Source organism: Phacochoerus africanus, unplaced genomic scaffold (assembly GCF_016906955.1).
Source record: "Phacochoerus africanus isolate WHEZ1 unplaced genomic scaffold, ROS_Pafr_v1 Scaffold_70, whole genome shotgun sequence".
Classification (NCBI taxonomy): Eukaryota; Metazoa; Chordata; class Mammalia; order Artiodactyla; family Suidae; genus Phacochoerus; species Phacochoerus africanus.
The window spans coordinates 1-17,398 of NW_025927442.1; the positions used below are offsets into that span (position 1 = coordinate 1).

General features: G+C 46.4%; 1 protein-coding gene across 1 annotated transcript; it reads right to left on the reverse strand.

Moving 5' to 3' along the window:
* Positions 1-5,128: 5,128 nt before the first annotated feature.
* On the reverse strand, positions 5,129-11,316 carry LOC125119340 (interleukin-1 beta-like). The gene is given in 7 exon segments (XM_047766178.1): positions 5,129-5,931; positions 6,712-6,731; positions 6,734-6,841; positions 8,063-8,227; positions 9,398-9,593; positions 10,739-10,862; positions 11,282-11,316. Coding segments are annotated over 7 exon segments (861 nt in total). The 3' UTR covers positions 5,129-5,718.
* Between the last annotated feature and the right edge of the window lie 6,082 nt (positions 11,317-17,398).

A 17,398-nucleotide genomic window follows, 5' to 3' on the forward strand; every position in this document is an offset into this window, starting at 1 on the left:
GGAAACCGAAGAGGCTCCTCCCTGGGGCAGCCCGACTCAGAAAAACCGTCCGGGAATTAGGCAGATCTATTCACTGCCTGGCTAGGCTTGTTCTAGCTTTTCTGGGCTGCAGGCCTTTCTCGGGGGCTGGTGGTGTTTGGTGCTACTCTGGAAGTGTAGCCCCTCCAGAGGGCAAGCAGGCCTGTGCAGGGACAGCCCCTGTGGTGGTAGGCTTCAGGCAATTGTTGACGTCAGCCCTCCTGGATGGCAAGCAGCCCCAGGTTCAGCGAGAGCGTAGGGGTTGGCAGGGGTGGGGGGAGGGATGCACTTGGAAGCACAGCTTTCAGCTAGCTAGCGGGCCTGTAAGCTTGCTGTGGCATGGGGGCTATTCTATGGGGACCCACCCCTTCTTCTCTCCCTCCCCAGCACGGCACAGACCAGGCTCTTTTCCCAGGTTCCCTCTGATGTGGCTTTCCACTTCCCCACCCCTAGAGTATTGCTCCCTTCCTCTGTGACAGCTTTGTTTTCTAGTCTCCCAGGCAGTCTCTGCCCCGTCAAATGGTTTCTAGACCTCCCAAGCAGTTTCCGCTCTGCCCCCCCCCCCCCCAGCCCGGGAACTAACCTCTGGAGCCGAGGACTCGGTGCCCAGCCCCCACCCAGGCGTCTCAATTTTTGGTGACCATGCCCATAGTTCAGATGGTCCATTCGGTTCTTGATCGGCTTTTCCATACTCCAACTTACTGCTGCACTCTTCTCTGCATCTGGAGATTCCTCCGGTTCGTTTGATCTTTCCCCCGTGTAAGTGACTTTCCAGGGTGCGGGATCCCTTTCTCCTCCGCAGTTCCCTTTCGGGAGCACCCGTCCCGCTCAGATTCACCTTCTCTCACTCTCCTCTTTTCTCCCGTTCTGCCCCATAATGTCATGAACTTCTTGCCGTTATTGGAGTTTCTGCCAGCGATTGGTTGCTGTTCTGTGTGAGTCATTTATTCTGTAGATGCGCTTTTTTTTGTTGTGTTTGTGGGAGAGGGTGAGCGTGTCCCCCTACTCCTCCACCATCTTGTCCTCTAATCCACCTTCTTTTGATCCCTGTTTGCGTGAAATATTTTCTGCCATCCTCTCACTTTCAGTTTGTATGTGTCCCTGGAAGTGAAGTGGGTCTCTGGAAGACAGCATATATGTGGGTCTTGTTTTTGTATCCATTCAGCCAGTCTATGTCTTTTGGTTGGGGCGTTTAGTCCATGAACATTCCAGGTAATTGTTGATATGTATGTTCTTATTGCCATTTTGTTAATTGCTTTGGATTTGCTTTTGCTGATCTTTTTTCTTTCCTTCTTCTCTTGTTCTTTGCTGCCTAGAGAAGTTCCTTTAGGATTTGTTGTAAGGCTGGTTTAGTGTTGCTGAATTCTCTCAGCTGTTGCTTATCTGTGAAGGTTTTGATTTCTCCTTCAGATCTGAATGAGAGCCTTGCTGGGTAGAGTCATCTTGGTTGGAGGGTCTTTCCTGTCATCACGTGAAGTATATCACGCCACTCCCTTCCAGCCTGCAGAGTTTCTGTTGAAAAATCTGCCGATAACCTTATTGGGGTTCCCTTGTATGTTATTTGTTTCTTCTCCCTAGCTGCTTTCAAGATTTTCTCTTTGTCTTTAATTTTGGTCAGTTTGATTAATATGTGTCTCGGGGTGTTCCTCCTTGGGTTTATTTTATATGGTACTCATTCTGCTTCCTGGATTTGAGTGAGTGATTCCCTCTCCATGTTAGGGACGTTTTGGGCTGTTACCTCTTGGAATATTTTTTCTGTCTTTCTCTCTCTCTCTTCTCCTTCTGGCACCCCTACAATACGGATGTTGGTGCATTTAACGTTGTCCCAGAGTTCTCTGAGACTCTCTTCATTTCTTTTCAGTCTTTTTTCTCTTCTGTTCTGCATCCGAATTTCCACTAATCTGTCCCCTACCTCGCTTATTCGTTCTTCTGCTGCCTCCAGTATTCTGCTGTTAGCTGCCTCTAGTGAATTTTTTAGTTCAGTTGTTGTATTTTGCATCTCTTCTTGTTTAAGTTTGATATCTTGTATCTCTTTGCTCAGGGTTTCCTGTAAGTTATCCATCTTTGCCTCCAGTTTATTTCCAATGTCTTGCATCATCTTCAGCATCAACAGTCTAAATAAAGTCCTTTTCCTGGAGGCTGAGAATCTCCTCATTGCTAAGCTGTTTTTCTGGCGTTTTTCCTTTCTCCCTCATCTGAGTTATAGTTCTCTGTCTTTTCACTTTTATAGGTTTTTGGCGTGGTGACCTTCTTACAGATAATAGAGTTGTAGCCTCTCTTACTTCTGGTGTCTGCCCCCCTGTGGCTGAAGTCGTATGAGGGCTTGCTGTAGGCTTCCTGATGGGAGGGGCTGATGCCTGCCCACTGGTAGGTGGAGCTGATTCTAATCCCTCTGGTGGGTGGGGCTTAGTGTCTGGATGGGGTTAGAGGCAGCTGTGTGCCTGGGGGTGGGGTCTTTAGGTGGCCTGTTTACTGAGGGGTGGGGCTGTGATCCCACCTGGGTTGTTGTTTGCCTTGGGGCTTCTCAGCAGCTGACTGATGGGTGGGGCCAGATTTTCCCAAAGTGGTCCCCTCCAGAGAAAGGCTCAGCTGCTGAATGTTCCCGGGAGCTTTGCTTTCAATGTCCTTCCCTCACAACAAGCCACGTTTAGCCTTTTTTTCCCAGGATGAACTGAAGTCCTGCAGTGTGGTTTGACTCAGATTCCCATGGGGATTTTGATTTGCCCTCGGACCCAGTGCACGTGAAAGTCTGTGTGTGCCTTTTAAGAATGGGGTCTGTTTCCCCCAGTCTTGTGGAGCTCCTGAGCACAAGCCCCACTGGCCTTCAATGCCAGATGCCCTGAGGCTCTTTCTCCCCGTGCCAGATCCCCACACGTGAGAGTTTGATGTGGGGCTCAGAACGCTCTCTCCTGTAGGTGAGTCTCTGTGAAGCAGTTAGTTTCCAGTCTGTGGAGCTTCCCACCCAGGAGATAGGGGGTTGTTCATATCGTGAAATCACCCCTCCTACCTCTTGATGTGTCCTCCTCTTTTGCTTCTGGAGTAGGATATCCTTTTTAAGGTTTCTTGTCCATTCGGGTGAAGAGTGCTCAGTCTTTAGTTGTGAATTTTGTTGTTTTAGGAGAGAAGTTGAGCTCCAGTCCTTCTATTCTGCCGCCTTAATCCTGTCCCTCTGTCCTTCATCTGAATCTTGTCCTCACTACTTATCAGCTTGCATTCTTGGCAAATAACTTAAGCTCTCGGTGCTTCAGTTTCATCATAAGTCCACTTATGGCTACAATCCAGATGTAGGAACCAGAGGTGAGAAGCTGTTGTCCCCGTATGTAAATCAGTGTCTTGTTTGTGATGGACAGTAGGCCCGGGATATGTGCCACTTGGACTCTCGGGATGGAGCAGTAAAATGGTACAAACAGAGCAACCACAGGTGCCAGGCAGAAGTCACCGTAGCAGCTGGAAACATGCTGTTTTTCTCTTCCAGGATAAGGACACAGTGCAGAGAAAGGGAGAAATGTCCTCAGGGAAAGAATTTGGTGCCAGACCAGGAACAGAATAGCTCTTTTGCAGGGTCAGTTGGAGTCTTTGGTGCAGGTCCAGGAATTGAAACACCATTAAAATGGACTATTTTAATACAGAGAATAAAAAATAATTGGTAATTGATGAATATATTCCTCTTGCCAAAAAATTCAAACATAGGCCTAAGCTTCTTTTGACAACCCCCATCCACCCTCCCCAAGTAGCCACTATTTTCAGTCTGGTCAATGATCCTTAGAGTTGTGTGTTTTGGATGGGCATTGTGTTTTCTTTTTTTATGGAAATGGTATCATCCTATAGGTATTATATTGCACCTTGATTTTTTCTTGCAATGATTTGTCTGGATCTCTTTCCATTTCAGCACTTTTTCTTTTTAATTTTCTGTGTGTTTTATTTAATCTTTTTCCTGCCAAAGGACATTAGGCTATTGCCAGTTTATTTTGTTAAGCTTTTCATAAACAATCCTAAAGTAAACATCCTTTCTTTCGGGAAGACACCAAATAGCGGAACTGCTGAGGCAGAAGGTGTGTTAAAAATCAATTAGACTCTGTCTACCAGGGTTGATTTCTTATTTTTGATAAAAATTATACTTATGTGAGATAGTAACATCAGGGGAAGCTGAGGGAACTCTGTATGTTCTTTGCAACTCTTCCATAAATCTAAAATTATGTCAAAATAGACAGTTAAAAGAGTGGAAGTGTTTTAAATCCATTTTCTAGCATAGATTAAGCATTTAACAGTTTCTTAAATGAATTACTTCATAGATTTGACAGTGAAAAAAAAACCCTACATAACCATAGATTTATCCTCCTTGATTTATGTGTGATTGCAGAACTCTCCTTAGCGAATCATTTCTTCTTCTAAGAACGTGTGGAGTTTTTTTGTTTTTGTTTTGTTTTGTCTTTTGTCTTTTTAGGGCTTCAGCCATGGCATATGGAGTTTCCCAGGCTAGGGGGAGAATTGGAGCTAGAGCCACCAACCTACACCACAGCCACAGCAATGTGGGATCCCAGCCATGTCTATGTCCTACATACGCCACAGCTCATGGCAATGTAAGATCCTTAAGCCACTGAGCAAAGCCAGGGATCAAACCTGCATCCTCATGGATTCCAGTCAAGTGCTTGACCCACTGAAGCACAACGGGAATTCCTCACCTCTGCTTCTTATGCTGCCTTATGTTCATTGTTACATCTGCCTCTCCTATTTAACTAGGAATGCCCTACCTTTCTTGTTTCTCAATTTCCAACCCCCAGTGCATAGCATTTGCTTAATACGTATTTGCTGAGTCAATGAATAGAGAAATACTTGGCAGCTGTTACCATAAACCGCTATTCCCTGGAATATTTTAGCTAATTCTATTTTTCAGATGACCCTTGTGCACCAACTATCCTTTTGTTGAAAAATAGAAATGAAAGGGAGGGGTATAAAGGCTGCTCTTCGCTGGCCAGTGATGTCCCTAAGTACTCCGCCTTCAGTGATAAGGAGTAGGTTTCTAGTTCCACACGGAGAACATCCATGGTACCATTTATCTTTACCCTTCTATGTCAGAGCCAAGGCAAGCCAATGACCACATGGAAAAGGATGTTTTTCCGTGACATTTATTTCAGAATCATTGAACAATCTGATCATCCTTCTTCATTCATAAGCATTCTTCTTTAAATAATTTGAGCTTATTATGTTTTCAGGCTTGGTGAGAGATGATAAAGTGGCACACTCACCCCAAAGAAATTGATTCCATAGCTATGGAAGACTAAGATCTTTCACAGACACTGCTGCTTCTTGGCCCCCTTGAATTAAGTTAAATAGACCAACCCACAATTAAATAAATAAATAGTTCAGTGATCGATCATGAGAAGCTGGGTGCCAAGGACAGAGGACTGCCAGTGACCCTAGTGTGCCATGGTTTCCACCAGGCTGGCTTTGAGTGAGGAGAAGGGGTGAGAGAAGGCTGGCTTAGAGGATGGGGTCTGGGCATGGACTTGGAGAGGAGGGGGCTGTTCCTCCTCACTGGGGGGCAGGGGGATCTCCTTAGCACTAATCTAGGGAAGACAGCTGGGCATCGATTAGGCAATAGTGAAATTCAGGCAGCAACCATGTACCAACTCTTCTAGTCCCCTTCTGCCAGCCTCCGGGGTTCTTCAGCCCATGTGGACCCTCTGGGTATGGCTTTCCTTAGGGAGAGAGGACTTCCATGGTGAAGTCAGTTATATCATGGCGGCCTTTGGAGTTTCCCAGGAAGACGGGCTTTTGTTCTGCCTGAGAGGTGCTGATGTACCAGTTGGGGTACAGGGCAGACTCGAATTCAACTCTGTTCTTGATTTCTGTCTTGTAGAAGACAAATCGCTTCTCCATGTCCCTCTTTGGGTAACTTTTGGGGTCTACATCCTGCAGCAAAGCAGAAATACACGTTTGTTGCAAGGGACAGGTCAAAGATACCCTACTCTGATCTGGGAAAAGATGTTCTCCAGGTCAGCTAGAGATGAAACATATAAATAGGTCACAGGGGCAAGGGCCAGGGCCCTGACATATCTTTGTGACCCCAGCCTTCGGTATGGTGACCAAAAGAGCCCTCATCCTTTTCTGAAACAGTGCCAAATGGTAGGGAGCATGACACAGATGGGAAGGTTGTTAAAAGTGAAAATTAGATGAAAGCTTCTGGAAGTACCTAGGTTCCAGGGACTTGTGCTGTGTATTTCCTCATGGCCCTGGCTAGAATGACTTCAACTTGGAGAGGAAGCTTTTGCTGGGAATGCTGGTGGGGGCAAGTGATTTGTGGAGTGGCATGGAGATGATGACAGGTGACAGGTGCTTTGAATCAATTAAGTTCCCAAAGTGTCATCTACCAAATGGAGCAACCCTACCAAGAGACTCCCCTTCCAATCCCAACATTGTATGATCGATGGGGGGCTAACAACGGCAGGATGTAAGCGCATCAGCAGAACGATTTAACTTGCCACAACGGGAGTGAAAGTTACCTGCATTAACCCTTACCTGAACTTATTATATTCAACTTATTTACACATATGGAAAATTACCAAGTGGTTCTGCTCCCAGACTTTCTGGGGGTGGGTAGGGGGGAAGAGGTCACTGTCTTGGAGGTAATGGCTGGGGGTGCTTCAGAGAAGCCCAAGAAGGGCCTTCAGCCCTTGGTACTCACTCACTCACCTCCAGCTGCAGGGTGGGGTGTCATCTTTCATCACACAAGACAGGTACAGATTCTTTCCCTTGATCCCTAAGGTCACAGGTATCTTGTCATCGCTGTCATCTCCTTGCACAAAGCTCATGCAGAACACCACTGGGGGAGGAGAGGGGCCTGTGGTCAGGGACATAGCACTGCAGGGTTGGTCCAAGCACTGGACCCTTAGCCTAGGACTGGTGCCATTTAGGATCCTCGTTGGCATCCAAAATTCCTATGGCCTCATAGACAGGAGAGCTGGCTTCTCCCAGACAATAACAGGTTCAGTTGGTTGAATCAGGTTTTTCCCCAAAGAAGGGTCTGGGGGCTTCTCAGAGCCTCACCACAGTGGCCATAAACAATTAGAAGCTCTGATTTTTAGAAGAAAGAAAGCCATCTTGTCCCTGCCTGGTGATGTGCCTATCCACAACACCAGAACCGTCTGACCAATGTGAACAGCAAGAAAAGAAGTAAAACCAGATTCCCACAGGACGTCAGGCACAGATCTGTTTCAGGAACATGGCGCAGCCAGTGGGATGAACTTGAAGGAGGAGGGCTGCTTGACTAGGAGAAGTGGTCCAAAGAGAGATGCTCATTTTACTCTTCCTTCGTCACAGCTGTCTCCCTTGGAGGCCCCAAGGTTGTGCTGATGCAATTCGAGAGAAACAGAATTGTCTTGGCCAAGCTGAGAAGCTTTCCCCCTGTGATGCCTCTCTCCAAGGTCAGCAGCTTGGATGAGACCACACTGCTCCTTTGATCTGCCCCCTGGTCACACCCCTGCATACGGGGCCCAGCCACAGTGGCAGGGGGCCAGGCAGATTCCCACAACCAGTGGGCTCCCCAGACTTGAAACAATGGCCAGTGACAGTGACAGAGATACAAGTTCCTGCTCGTCAGTAAGATCGGCTTCTCAGGAACCATCTGGTATTGGGTGGGAAGGATGTTAGGGGCAAGTGGGCAAAGTTGGGAATGAGGAGGGACAAATTATCTCTTTGCCATTCTAGTTTTGACCTCCACAACAGGAAGAAGGCACCCACAGGCAGTTAGGTCCTGTCCATCAAATGACCCCTTTCCAACAGAAGCACTGACATCGCACTGCCTTTAAGTGACTTGGCTGGACTGTGGTCCTGGATGTGCTTGTCACCTCTCTTGCTGAAAATGAACCTGCTAGGGGCCTCATCCTGGCATTCTTGCTAGGACCTACATAAAGCATGTACACACTCTGTATTCTATGATTGCATTCATGTCAATCATTTGCCTAAATGGTCTACTTTGTTGAAGATAGAGATAATTGGCACGTTTCCAGGAGGCCAAGAAAAGAATCAGGGTGTCCCCAGGTACCTTCTCTCTTCAAGTCCCCTGTGAGGAGGTGGAGAGCCTTCAGCTCATGTGGGCCAGCCAGCACCAGGGCTTTTTCATCTTTGTCCTGGAGTTTGCAGTCCACGGACTGCACGGGGGTGGCATCACAGAGAAAACCATTGGCATGCTTTTCAAGGATGATGGGCTCTGAAATGTGGAGCAGAGGTGTCTTTTAGGTAGAAGATTAGAAGAGCAAACCTAATGATGTGAAGCGGCAGGATCTGGTGCCTTGGAAGACATCTGAGGGAGGTCAGCCACAGTCTGATTCTAATATTGGTGGGGAGGAAGCTGGGGTGGATGAGAACACTGGACCCGGTGCCTTAAGATATGGGTTCAAGCTTCAGCTTTATTGCTTGCTGTGGAAGAGCCACAGAACTCCTTCTGCAAAAAGGCAATGGCACACACTGGCCCAGCAGGGACCTTCTGAGACTCACGGGGATAAAATGTAACTGAGAGCACCCTGAGAATGACTAGGAGCTTTGCAATTGTGAGTAGTCATCATGGTCCTGCTTTTTACTCCTGTCTTTTCAGGGCCACATCCATGGCATATGGAATTTCCCAGGCTTAGTGTCAACTCAGAGCTGTAGCTGCTGGCCTACACCACAGCCACAGCAATGCAGAATCTGAGCCTTGTCTGTGACCTATGCTCAGCTCATGGCAATGTTGGATCCTTAACCCTTGAGCAAGGCCAGGGATTGAATGCACATCCTCATGGATACTAGTCAGGTTGGCAACTGCTGAGCCACAACGTGATTTCCTCCAGGTCCTGTTTTAAGAATAATATCAATAACTCAAGAGAAAACTAAAACCATCACCAAGTTGGATTATATGTAGTAATGTATGGAGATATATAGTATTTTGGGTACTTTTTATGCATGCCTATAAATTCCAGAAAAGCCTCCATTCCTCTGATTAATAGCACTAGCCAGGTACATCATTATTCCACTAAAGAAGAATTCCTTTTAAGAAGAAAACAATCTGATGTAAGACAAAAAATAAAAAGAATTGTTTCAACTACAAAAGTGGTTAGTTGGGTTTCCAGACCTCTCTGTTTTCCTCTCACTGCTGGGCATTCTATTTAAAATTTTTTTTTATTTTTTTGGCTGTGCCTATGGCAGTTGGGAGTTCCTGGGCCAGCGAGCAAACCCAAGCCACAGCAGTGACAACACTGGATTCCACTGAGCCACCAGGGAACTCCTGGGCCTTCTACTTTTGAAGGGTTTCAGCTTCAGGAGAGTTTAGCTGACCATTGAGTTATGGCCTCTGAGAAGGAAAGGACCAGAGATCTCCTGTCTGCCCTCAGCTTTCCCTAGGTACCTTCTTCAAAGACGGATGAAAAGATGCTCTTCGGGTCATCATCGCAGACGACCTGGGAGGAGGGATTCATCGGCTTCTCCTTTGCCACAATCACAGACACCGTCTGCCTGGAGCTCTCATTGCAGAGCTGGTGGGAGATTTGCAGCTGGATGCTCCCATCTCCCAGAGGGCTGAGGTCAAGGTTTTGGGTGCGGCACTGTGGATAGATCAAGAATGTCAGTGTGGTAGGTGGCTGGGCCTGAGAACGCCCATTTTGACATGAGACGGGATGCAGGAGGGGATAACAGAGCTTCTCCAGAGAATCTTTCATCTCTCTGCAGCCCAGAGAGGTTCAGTGGTTTACCCATAGGCATGTGGCAAGTGAGAGGCAGACCCCAAACCTGAATGTGGGCTTTCTGACACCCTACATGGTATTCTTTGAGAATAAATCCCATTTTAACCTTGTTTGTGTTTTCTGACACATGCTCCACCTAACCATAAACATGCCTTCTTACATTTTTACCTGTTTGGAAACCCAAAGCACAAGACTATGTATTAAATTTTTCATGGCTGTGATGATCATATTATCAATACTTCTATGCTCAATCAATGAGTTTTCAATTATTCTCTACAAGCTTTTGTCTTTTAAAAGCTGTTGCAGAAGCATCTCGCAAACACTGTAAAAGGTGCGTGGTTCCCCTGCTGGGAACTTCTACATGTCCCCCCTGGGGCCAAAAAACCTCCCAAACCCCCAAAATTGTGGTTGATATTTGTGAAAGAGCTTCCCACTTTCCCTTTGTTCAGAGAAACTGTGTATTAAGGCTTGAAGTTGCCCCTGGGCACAAGAATGGTTTAACGTCTTGAAGACAGTTAAAGAGACCTCTAACAGCTCAGAGGAAAGCAAGAAGTTCCTGCCCAGCACAGAGGCTCCAGCCCCTGGCAGAGGCAGTGGGAGGGTGGGCCAGACAGATAAACCACACCCCCCCAGGGCTGGAGAAAATGGGTCTCAGAGTTGACTCTAGTGATTGACAGAGTTTCATCATTTTTAGGGCTGAACCCCTTTTTCTAAAAGGAGAAGCAACTGTGCATTGAAGCCTTGGCTGCCTTGCCAACATGACACAGCAAACACTCTCTCTACCATCATTTCTTCTCACCCTCCTCAAGCATGGCCACCATCACCAAGGCTCAGTGAACCGCTGTGGTGCCGCCGGAACTGAGGAGTGGCCTGCATCAGTCTCACTGGAGAAGGCGAGTCAGTTCACCACAGAATTCCATAGGAATAAGGGGGCCCAGAGCCCTTTCCTTGAGACTTTCCCCTGCCCGAGCCCCTGCATGTGTTGGGAGCTAAGCCCATGGCCTTACCTTCATCTCTTTGGGGCCATCAGCCTCAAATAACAGACCATTATTGTTGTCACTGTAATAAAAGCAGAGAGCTTGCTCAGTTATGTCCCCTGGGCAGGACGAATTTACCTTCCCTGCAAGCGATCTTCACTGTTAATAGGAAACTGCAAACAGCTTGTTCCTCAGGGCTGCCTGGAGCTAGCAGTTTCCATGGGCATATTCCTGGAGCAGCCTAGGAGGCAGGGCAGGTACCCCAGCTGCTCTCTGTTGGATCTCGAGACCCCTTCCAGCCCAGTTAAAACTGGAGCTTTCCTTCCCACTGAAGCTGGACATGCCACAAGATCCCTTGTGTCATCCACATGGAATCCCTTCTTCCTGTTTGCCAATTGTAGGTGGCCCGCTGCAATGACATCAAGTCCAGACTTACAGTGGGAAATGAGTCTTTAAACTCAGCGTTAACCTGGAACCCTGCTTGCCACTAAAAAGAGGCAGGATGAGGGACAAATCTGGTCTCTAAGCACAGCTAACACTGTGCTCTTGAGAAGAGAACCTTGCTCGCATTACTGGTACCAGTTTCCCCACTGACCATTGTTAGCCATCACGTTTCCTTGGCAGGTTCAGGTACCGTGGCCAATGGCTGCTTCAGAAACCTGTGTAAAGAGGAGAAAATGAGTGACCATTTGCTGTGCCAGTCCCCCACCAGGGCTGCTTTCACGGGTGATTTTCCTTTGGCATCTAGTAACACTGCAGGCCAGCAAAGAACAGTCTTTGAATGAATGAGTGAATGGATGAAGGAGCCCCCTTTGGGTCCAGAGAAAAGTATTTGCTAATGTAAGCCCACACCAGAAGTGCATTTGTTAGACCTGGGGCAGAAGTTGGATATTGACATTCTAAATAAGCAGTGTTAATTATAATATATATATATATATATATATATATATATATATATATATATAGTCTTTTTAGGGCCACACCTGTTGCATTTAGAGGTTCCTAGGCTAGGGGTCAAATTGGAGCTGCAGCTGCTGGTCTATATCACCACTACAGCATCACCAGATCTGAGCTACCTACATCACAGCTCATGGCAACGCCAGATTATAGCCAAATGTACGAGGCCATGGATCGAACCTGCATCCTTATGGATGCTAGTCAGATTCATTTCCCCTGACCCACAGCAGGAACTCCGCCCCCCCCCCATATTTTACAAGCTATAGCATTATAGTAAACCTGGCTTTTTGCAAATAGCCCAGCACTCAGACAGAGAGGCATGAAGGGAGGGAGAGGGGGAGAGAAAGAATCAGGGTGAAGAGAGAGAGAGACAGATAGAGAGACAGAGAGAGAGAGACAGAGAAGAGAGAGAGAGAGGGAGGGAGAAGCTCTCTTAGGACTAGCCATAAGGAGGAGTTAAAGTGACACATGAGCAATGTAGACTGGCTGGAGAGGGTAGGGTCCCTGAATGGCCTTTGTGCCTCCAAGAGGTATACTGTCCTGCCAATTTCTCCCTCACTCTTTATAGCCTTTAAACGAAGAAGTGAAGAGCTGAGAAATTTCCCTTGGTTAACTGATTTCACAACCAAATTAAAAAAATTTTAAAAAGAGGATTGATGGGAACTTCTGGGAGCGGGTAACCTGAATCACTCTCCAATCCTTGGAAGTGGTAACAAACGATGACACATTTTTTTCTTTTTTGCAAATGTGTCATCATATGCAAATATATGTTTTTTCTTCTGACAACTGTTGTGCTCCTGATGTCAAACAGAAATACTGGGGTTTCCTAGATTAGAAAGAATGTTTGAATTTAGATCTCTGGGACAAAATTGAACAAACATACACATACACACACACACACACACAAATTCCTCCCTCCCTCCCTCCTTGGACTTAAGTTTAGGAAACTTTCCACCTGGAGATGGATAAATGGGCCTATGGAAGTGACCGTAACCATGTGGATTCTGAACCCATTGTGCTGTTCTCAACCTGGGGGGCCCTGGGTCAAATACTGGAGCCTTTGGTAGGGAAACTTTGATCTTTCCAGGGTGAAAGAGAGAAAACATAGTTGTGTGGGGGTGCAGGCTCCTGATGGGGTGAGTTCATCCAACCCCTCAGACAAGGTGCTGGTACCCTAGTTGATTCCATATGGAATCTATATCAATCTTTGATAAATGGTGAAAGGAGCCTGGGTTGAAGACATATTTGAAAAGATTGTGAATAAGTCAAGCTTCATGATCACATTCCGTTTTGAAAATGCAGAGGTGCTTTTTGCCTAAAAGAATGTTTCCTCTGAACTCTGAAAGTGGAACTTTTACAATAAGAATATCCAGCTGGGACTATATCCCATGGTAACTCTGAGAGATATTAGACATTGTTTTTTTTCCCCTCTACCTTTATTGTGATAGAATTCACATATACCATTGTGTGAGACTGCATACAACAGGATGAAGTGTATATTGAAGAAAGATTACCACAATGAGGATGCTCGTTAAGACACCCATCAGCTATCATGATTATATATATATAATATACATGTCCATGCACATATATTTATATATGTGTGTGTGTGTATTGGTGGTGAGAACATTTAGGATCTTATCTCTTAGCAACTTTCAACTCTATCATACAGAATAGTTACTAACAGTTCCCGTGCTGTACATTAGATTCCCAGCACTTATAACTGCCTTATAACTGAAACTAGGTCCCCTTTGACCAACATCTCCAACATCTCCCCATTTCTCCCACCCCTGAGTAACCGCTATTCTTTTCTTTGTTCCTACGAGTTGTGATTTTTTTTCCTTTTAAGTGTCCACATCGAAAAGAGATCATATAGCATTTGTGTTTTGCTGACATATGTCACTAAGCAGAATGCCTTCAGGGTTCATTGATGTCACAAATGCAGGGTTTTCTTCTTTTTAATGACTAAGTTACATAGATATGTGTCTATATTTGTAATATAGTCTGAAATCATGAAGTGCGATGCCTCCAGCTTTGTCGTTTCTTCTCAAGGTGGTTTTGGCTATTTTTTGGTTGTTCCATGCAAGTTTTAGCATTATCTCTCCTATTTCTAAGAAATATGCCATGGGAATTTTGAGAGGATCTGCCTTGAATCTATAGATGGCCTTAGGTAGCATGGACATTTCAACAATACTAATCACTTCAGTCCCAAACATGGGATATCTTTCTATTTATTTGTGTCTTCAATTTCTTTCATCCGTGCTTTATATTTTTCAGTGGACAGACATTTCGCCTTCTTAGTGAAACTTACTCCTCAGTACTTTTATTGGTTTTGATGCTACTGTAAATGGATGGCTTTCTTTGTTTCATGTAGAGGTATTTTGTTGTTAGTGTGCAGGAAGGCAACAGACTTTTTTCACTCAGACACAAGAAGAGCGAGTGCTCAGGGTACTGTCCCAAGGTAGCCCTGCAAGAATGAATGCATGACCAGGCTAGAAAAGGTGCATGGAGGAGTTCCTGTCATGGCTAAGAACCTGACTAGTATCCATGAGGATGCAGGGTAGATTCCTCAGTGGGTTAAGGAGTTGGTGTTGCCACAAGCTGTGGTGTAGTTTGCAGATGCAGCTCTTATCTGGCATTGCTGTGGCTATGGCGTAGGCTGGTGCTATGACTCTGATTTGAATCCTAGCCTGGGAACTTCCATATGCTGTGGGTTTGGCCCTAAAAAGACAATAAATAAATAAATAAATAAAAGGTGCATGGAGTCCAGGAGGGTGTGTTCTCTTCCCACTCTGTCACACCTACTACAGTACCCAAAGCACTGAATTGAAACCTTGTTCACTTACCAGGTTCCCTCAGGATGCTCTGCACTCTTTCAGAGCTGAGTCTAGCACAGGGTGTGACATGCACATTCAGGCAGAAAAGTTTGCCTGCCTGAATGAGTGAGCAGGAATTGGACAGTGTTTTCACTCAAATAAGCATGCCTGTGCCTACTCTGTGCCAAGCCCTGGGCTTGCTCAGTATTATTCATGGGACAGAGTTCCTGACTTTCACAGACAGGAGGGAAATTGACTCTACTGTGGGCAAGGATCACACAGTGGGTTCATTCCCCAGCCTTGTGATTTGGCTCCTGGTACCTTGACCTCAGGAATGCAGACCCAAGAATCTCATCTTTGGCAAGGTGTATGTTCCACAGGGACTCTGAAAGCTGCATCCTGTTGGGTGCATCCATTTCCTGTGGGTTTGGTGAGCCCTAGTCAGTCTCCAAGTCTAAGCCCTCATAAAATTGGGTGTCTGGTTCTGCAGACTCCCCAGAGGCCCTGCCTTGGGAGCCTGATGGTTGATTCTTATTTGCCTTCAGAGCATCCACTCTGGAGATTAACTCCTTTTCCACAAGCTTCACTGAAGGAAAACCACCTTCTTCAGATACTTATGCTGGGGATCTGCGTGATCTGGTGGTGTTTTAGCTCTGTGGGTGCTCCTGACGGAGAACACAGAGGGGCCTTGAGTCACTGATGTGATTAGAAGCTGAGTGAAGGAGGATGAACACCAGTGGCAGGAAGGGAGGTAAGCAAGGCATTCAAGCATCCTGTTTCTGGGACGTGAGATACAGGGCAGGAAGGAATGTCCTCCTTCATCTTCTAGTTTCCAGGGGGCATGAACCTTCATTCTCTCTGCTCAAGGGAAATGTTGGAACTGTGGGGCAATGGCCTTTGACATAGTAGTCTCTGCAGGTCTGCCATGTGTCTCATCCCAACACTGGACCCTGGACCCAAAACCAGGCAGCAGCCTGTCCATCTCAGGAAGTGAAACCTCTTATTGTGTCAAGCAGGCAGTCTGCACAAAGCATGTATCAAACCCTGTTTTTCCAAGGAGACCACTCAGGCTACAGCACGTCCTTCTGGTTCCCCCAAAGCAGAAACCATCTCACTGTGGATGTTGTCACACCAAGGGAGGGCCTGAAGAGTGATGATGATACAGATGGACATGCAAAGCCAGGGAAATGGACCCAGCAGAAGTAGGCGGTTGGCAATGCCAGAATGTCATAGGGAGCTCCAGCTTTTGGGGAACGCTTCGGCTATTGAATCACACAAGCCCTTCTCATCTGAAAGCTGCCCTCCACCCTAGTAGGTTATTCCTCTGAGACAGGAGCCTGGCAGTGATTCAGAGCAGCAAGGGTCTTGGTGCCATCTTATGCCTGATCTTGGGCTTCTAGCCTCTCTGATCGAGGTTGGCCTCACCCAAATGGTCTTCAATGATTTTGAACAAGAAGACAAAAGAATCACGGGTTAGTTCGCATAGCATCTCCATACATGCAGTAGTGTCTGCTCTCTGCCATGGATCATTCCTTCCTTGTTCACCCTCTTGCTCAGCACAGAAAGAACAAAGCCATGACCATCCCTACCATGTTCCCCAAGACCCATCTCATCCTTGGCAATGACTTCCTCGCATGGGTCATGAGTCTGTCATTTTCCTTCCATTACTTCTGGGGGTCTCTCTGGTAACTGAAAATGTGAACGATGTCCTGTGTAGCTACACCTGTCTCCATGGATACCCCACTCCTTTTCCTTCTGCTTCAGGGCTTATTGGGGATTGGGCAGTCTGATTTTCAGTTTTGAGACCTCTGTGCTTCCTCTCACAGCAGCATCTGAGTTGGGCCTCTGCAGCCTGACCTCTTGGACCCAAAGTCAGAGAGGGGACAGGAAAACTCCGGGAATGCTTTATTCTCCCCCCAGGTGGAGAACAAGGAGGCTTACATATCAAAGCAGATGCCTTGGTCCAGTGAGGTATATGGTCTCCAGTGGTCTCTCCCTGTTGGCTGGGTTGTTATTTCACCTCTGAGAACCCAATGAAAACTCGCCTTCCTTTGGATCCAACAGAAAAGCCCAGGGTGTTTGAGGTGGGTACTGAGCCCTTTGTGCTCTATATCTTTTCTTTCCATTTCTTCCTTTTCTCCCTTTCTTTCTTTTTTTTTTTCTTTTTTTCTTTTCGACACTTTTGGGCCTCACCTGCAGCCTATGGAAGTTCTCAGGCTCGGAGATGAATCAGAGCTGCAGCTCTGGGCTATACTACAGCCGCAGCAATGCTAGATCTGAGCCAAGTGTGTGACCTACACTCTAGCTCATGGCAACAGCAGATCCTTAACCCACTGAGTGAGACCAAGGATTGACTCTTCATCCTCATGGATGCTAGTTGGGTTCATTACTGCTGAACCATAATGGGTACTCCTGTATCTATTCTCGCATGTACTGGATATAGGAGAGTAAGCCACAAAAACAGACTTCTGATACAACTTATACCAGGATTCTGGAACATTAAGGAAAAAGAGCTAGAGAGCAAATATTTGAGGTTTTTCTGCAACTACTCAACTCTGCCATTGCTGTGAGAAAGCAGCCATGGGTAATGTGTAAGTGGATGAGCTTAAGGAGACATGTCTGGCCGATTGTGGGATGTGACCTTGCCCCCTCCCCACCCATGTCACATACCACTGTATTACACCATTTCTATTGGAGACAAATCTAGAAACAATACTTAAAAAAAGATGTTTTTGGAGTTCCCATTGTAGTGCACTGGTTAATGAATCCGACTAGGAACCATGAGGTTGTGGTTTTTATCCATGGCCTTGCTCAGTGGGTTAAGGATCTGGCATTGCTGTGAGCTGTGGTGTAGGTTGCAGACTTGGCTCAGATCTCGAGTTGCTGTGGCTCTGGTGTAGGCTGGTGGCTACAGCTC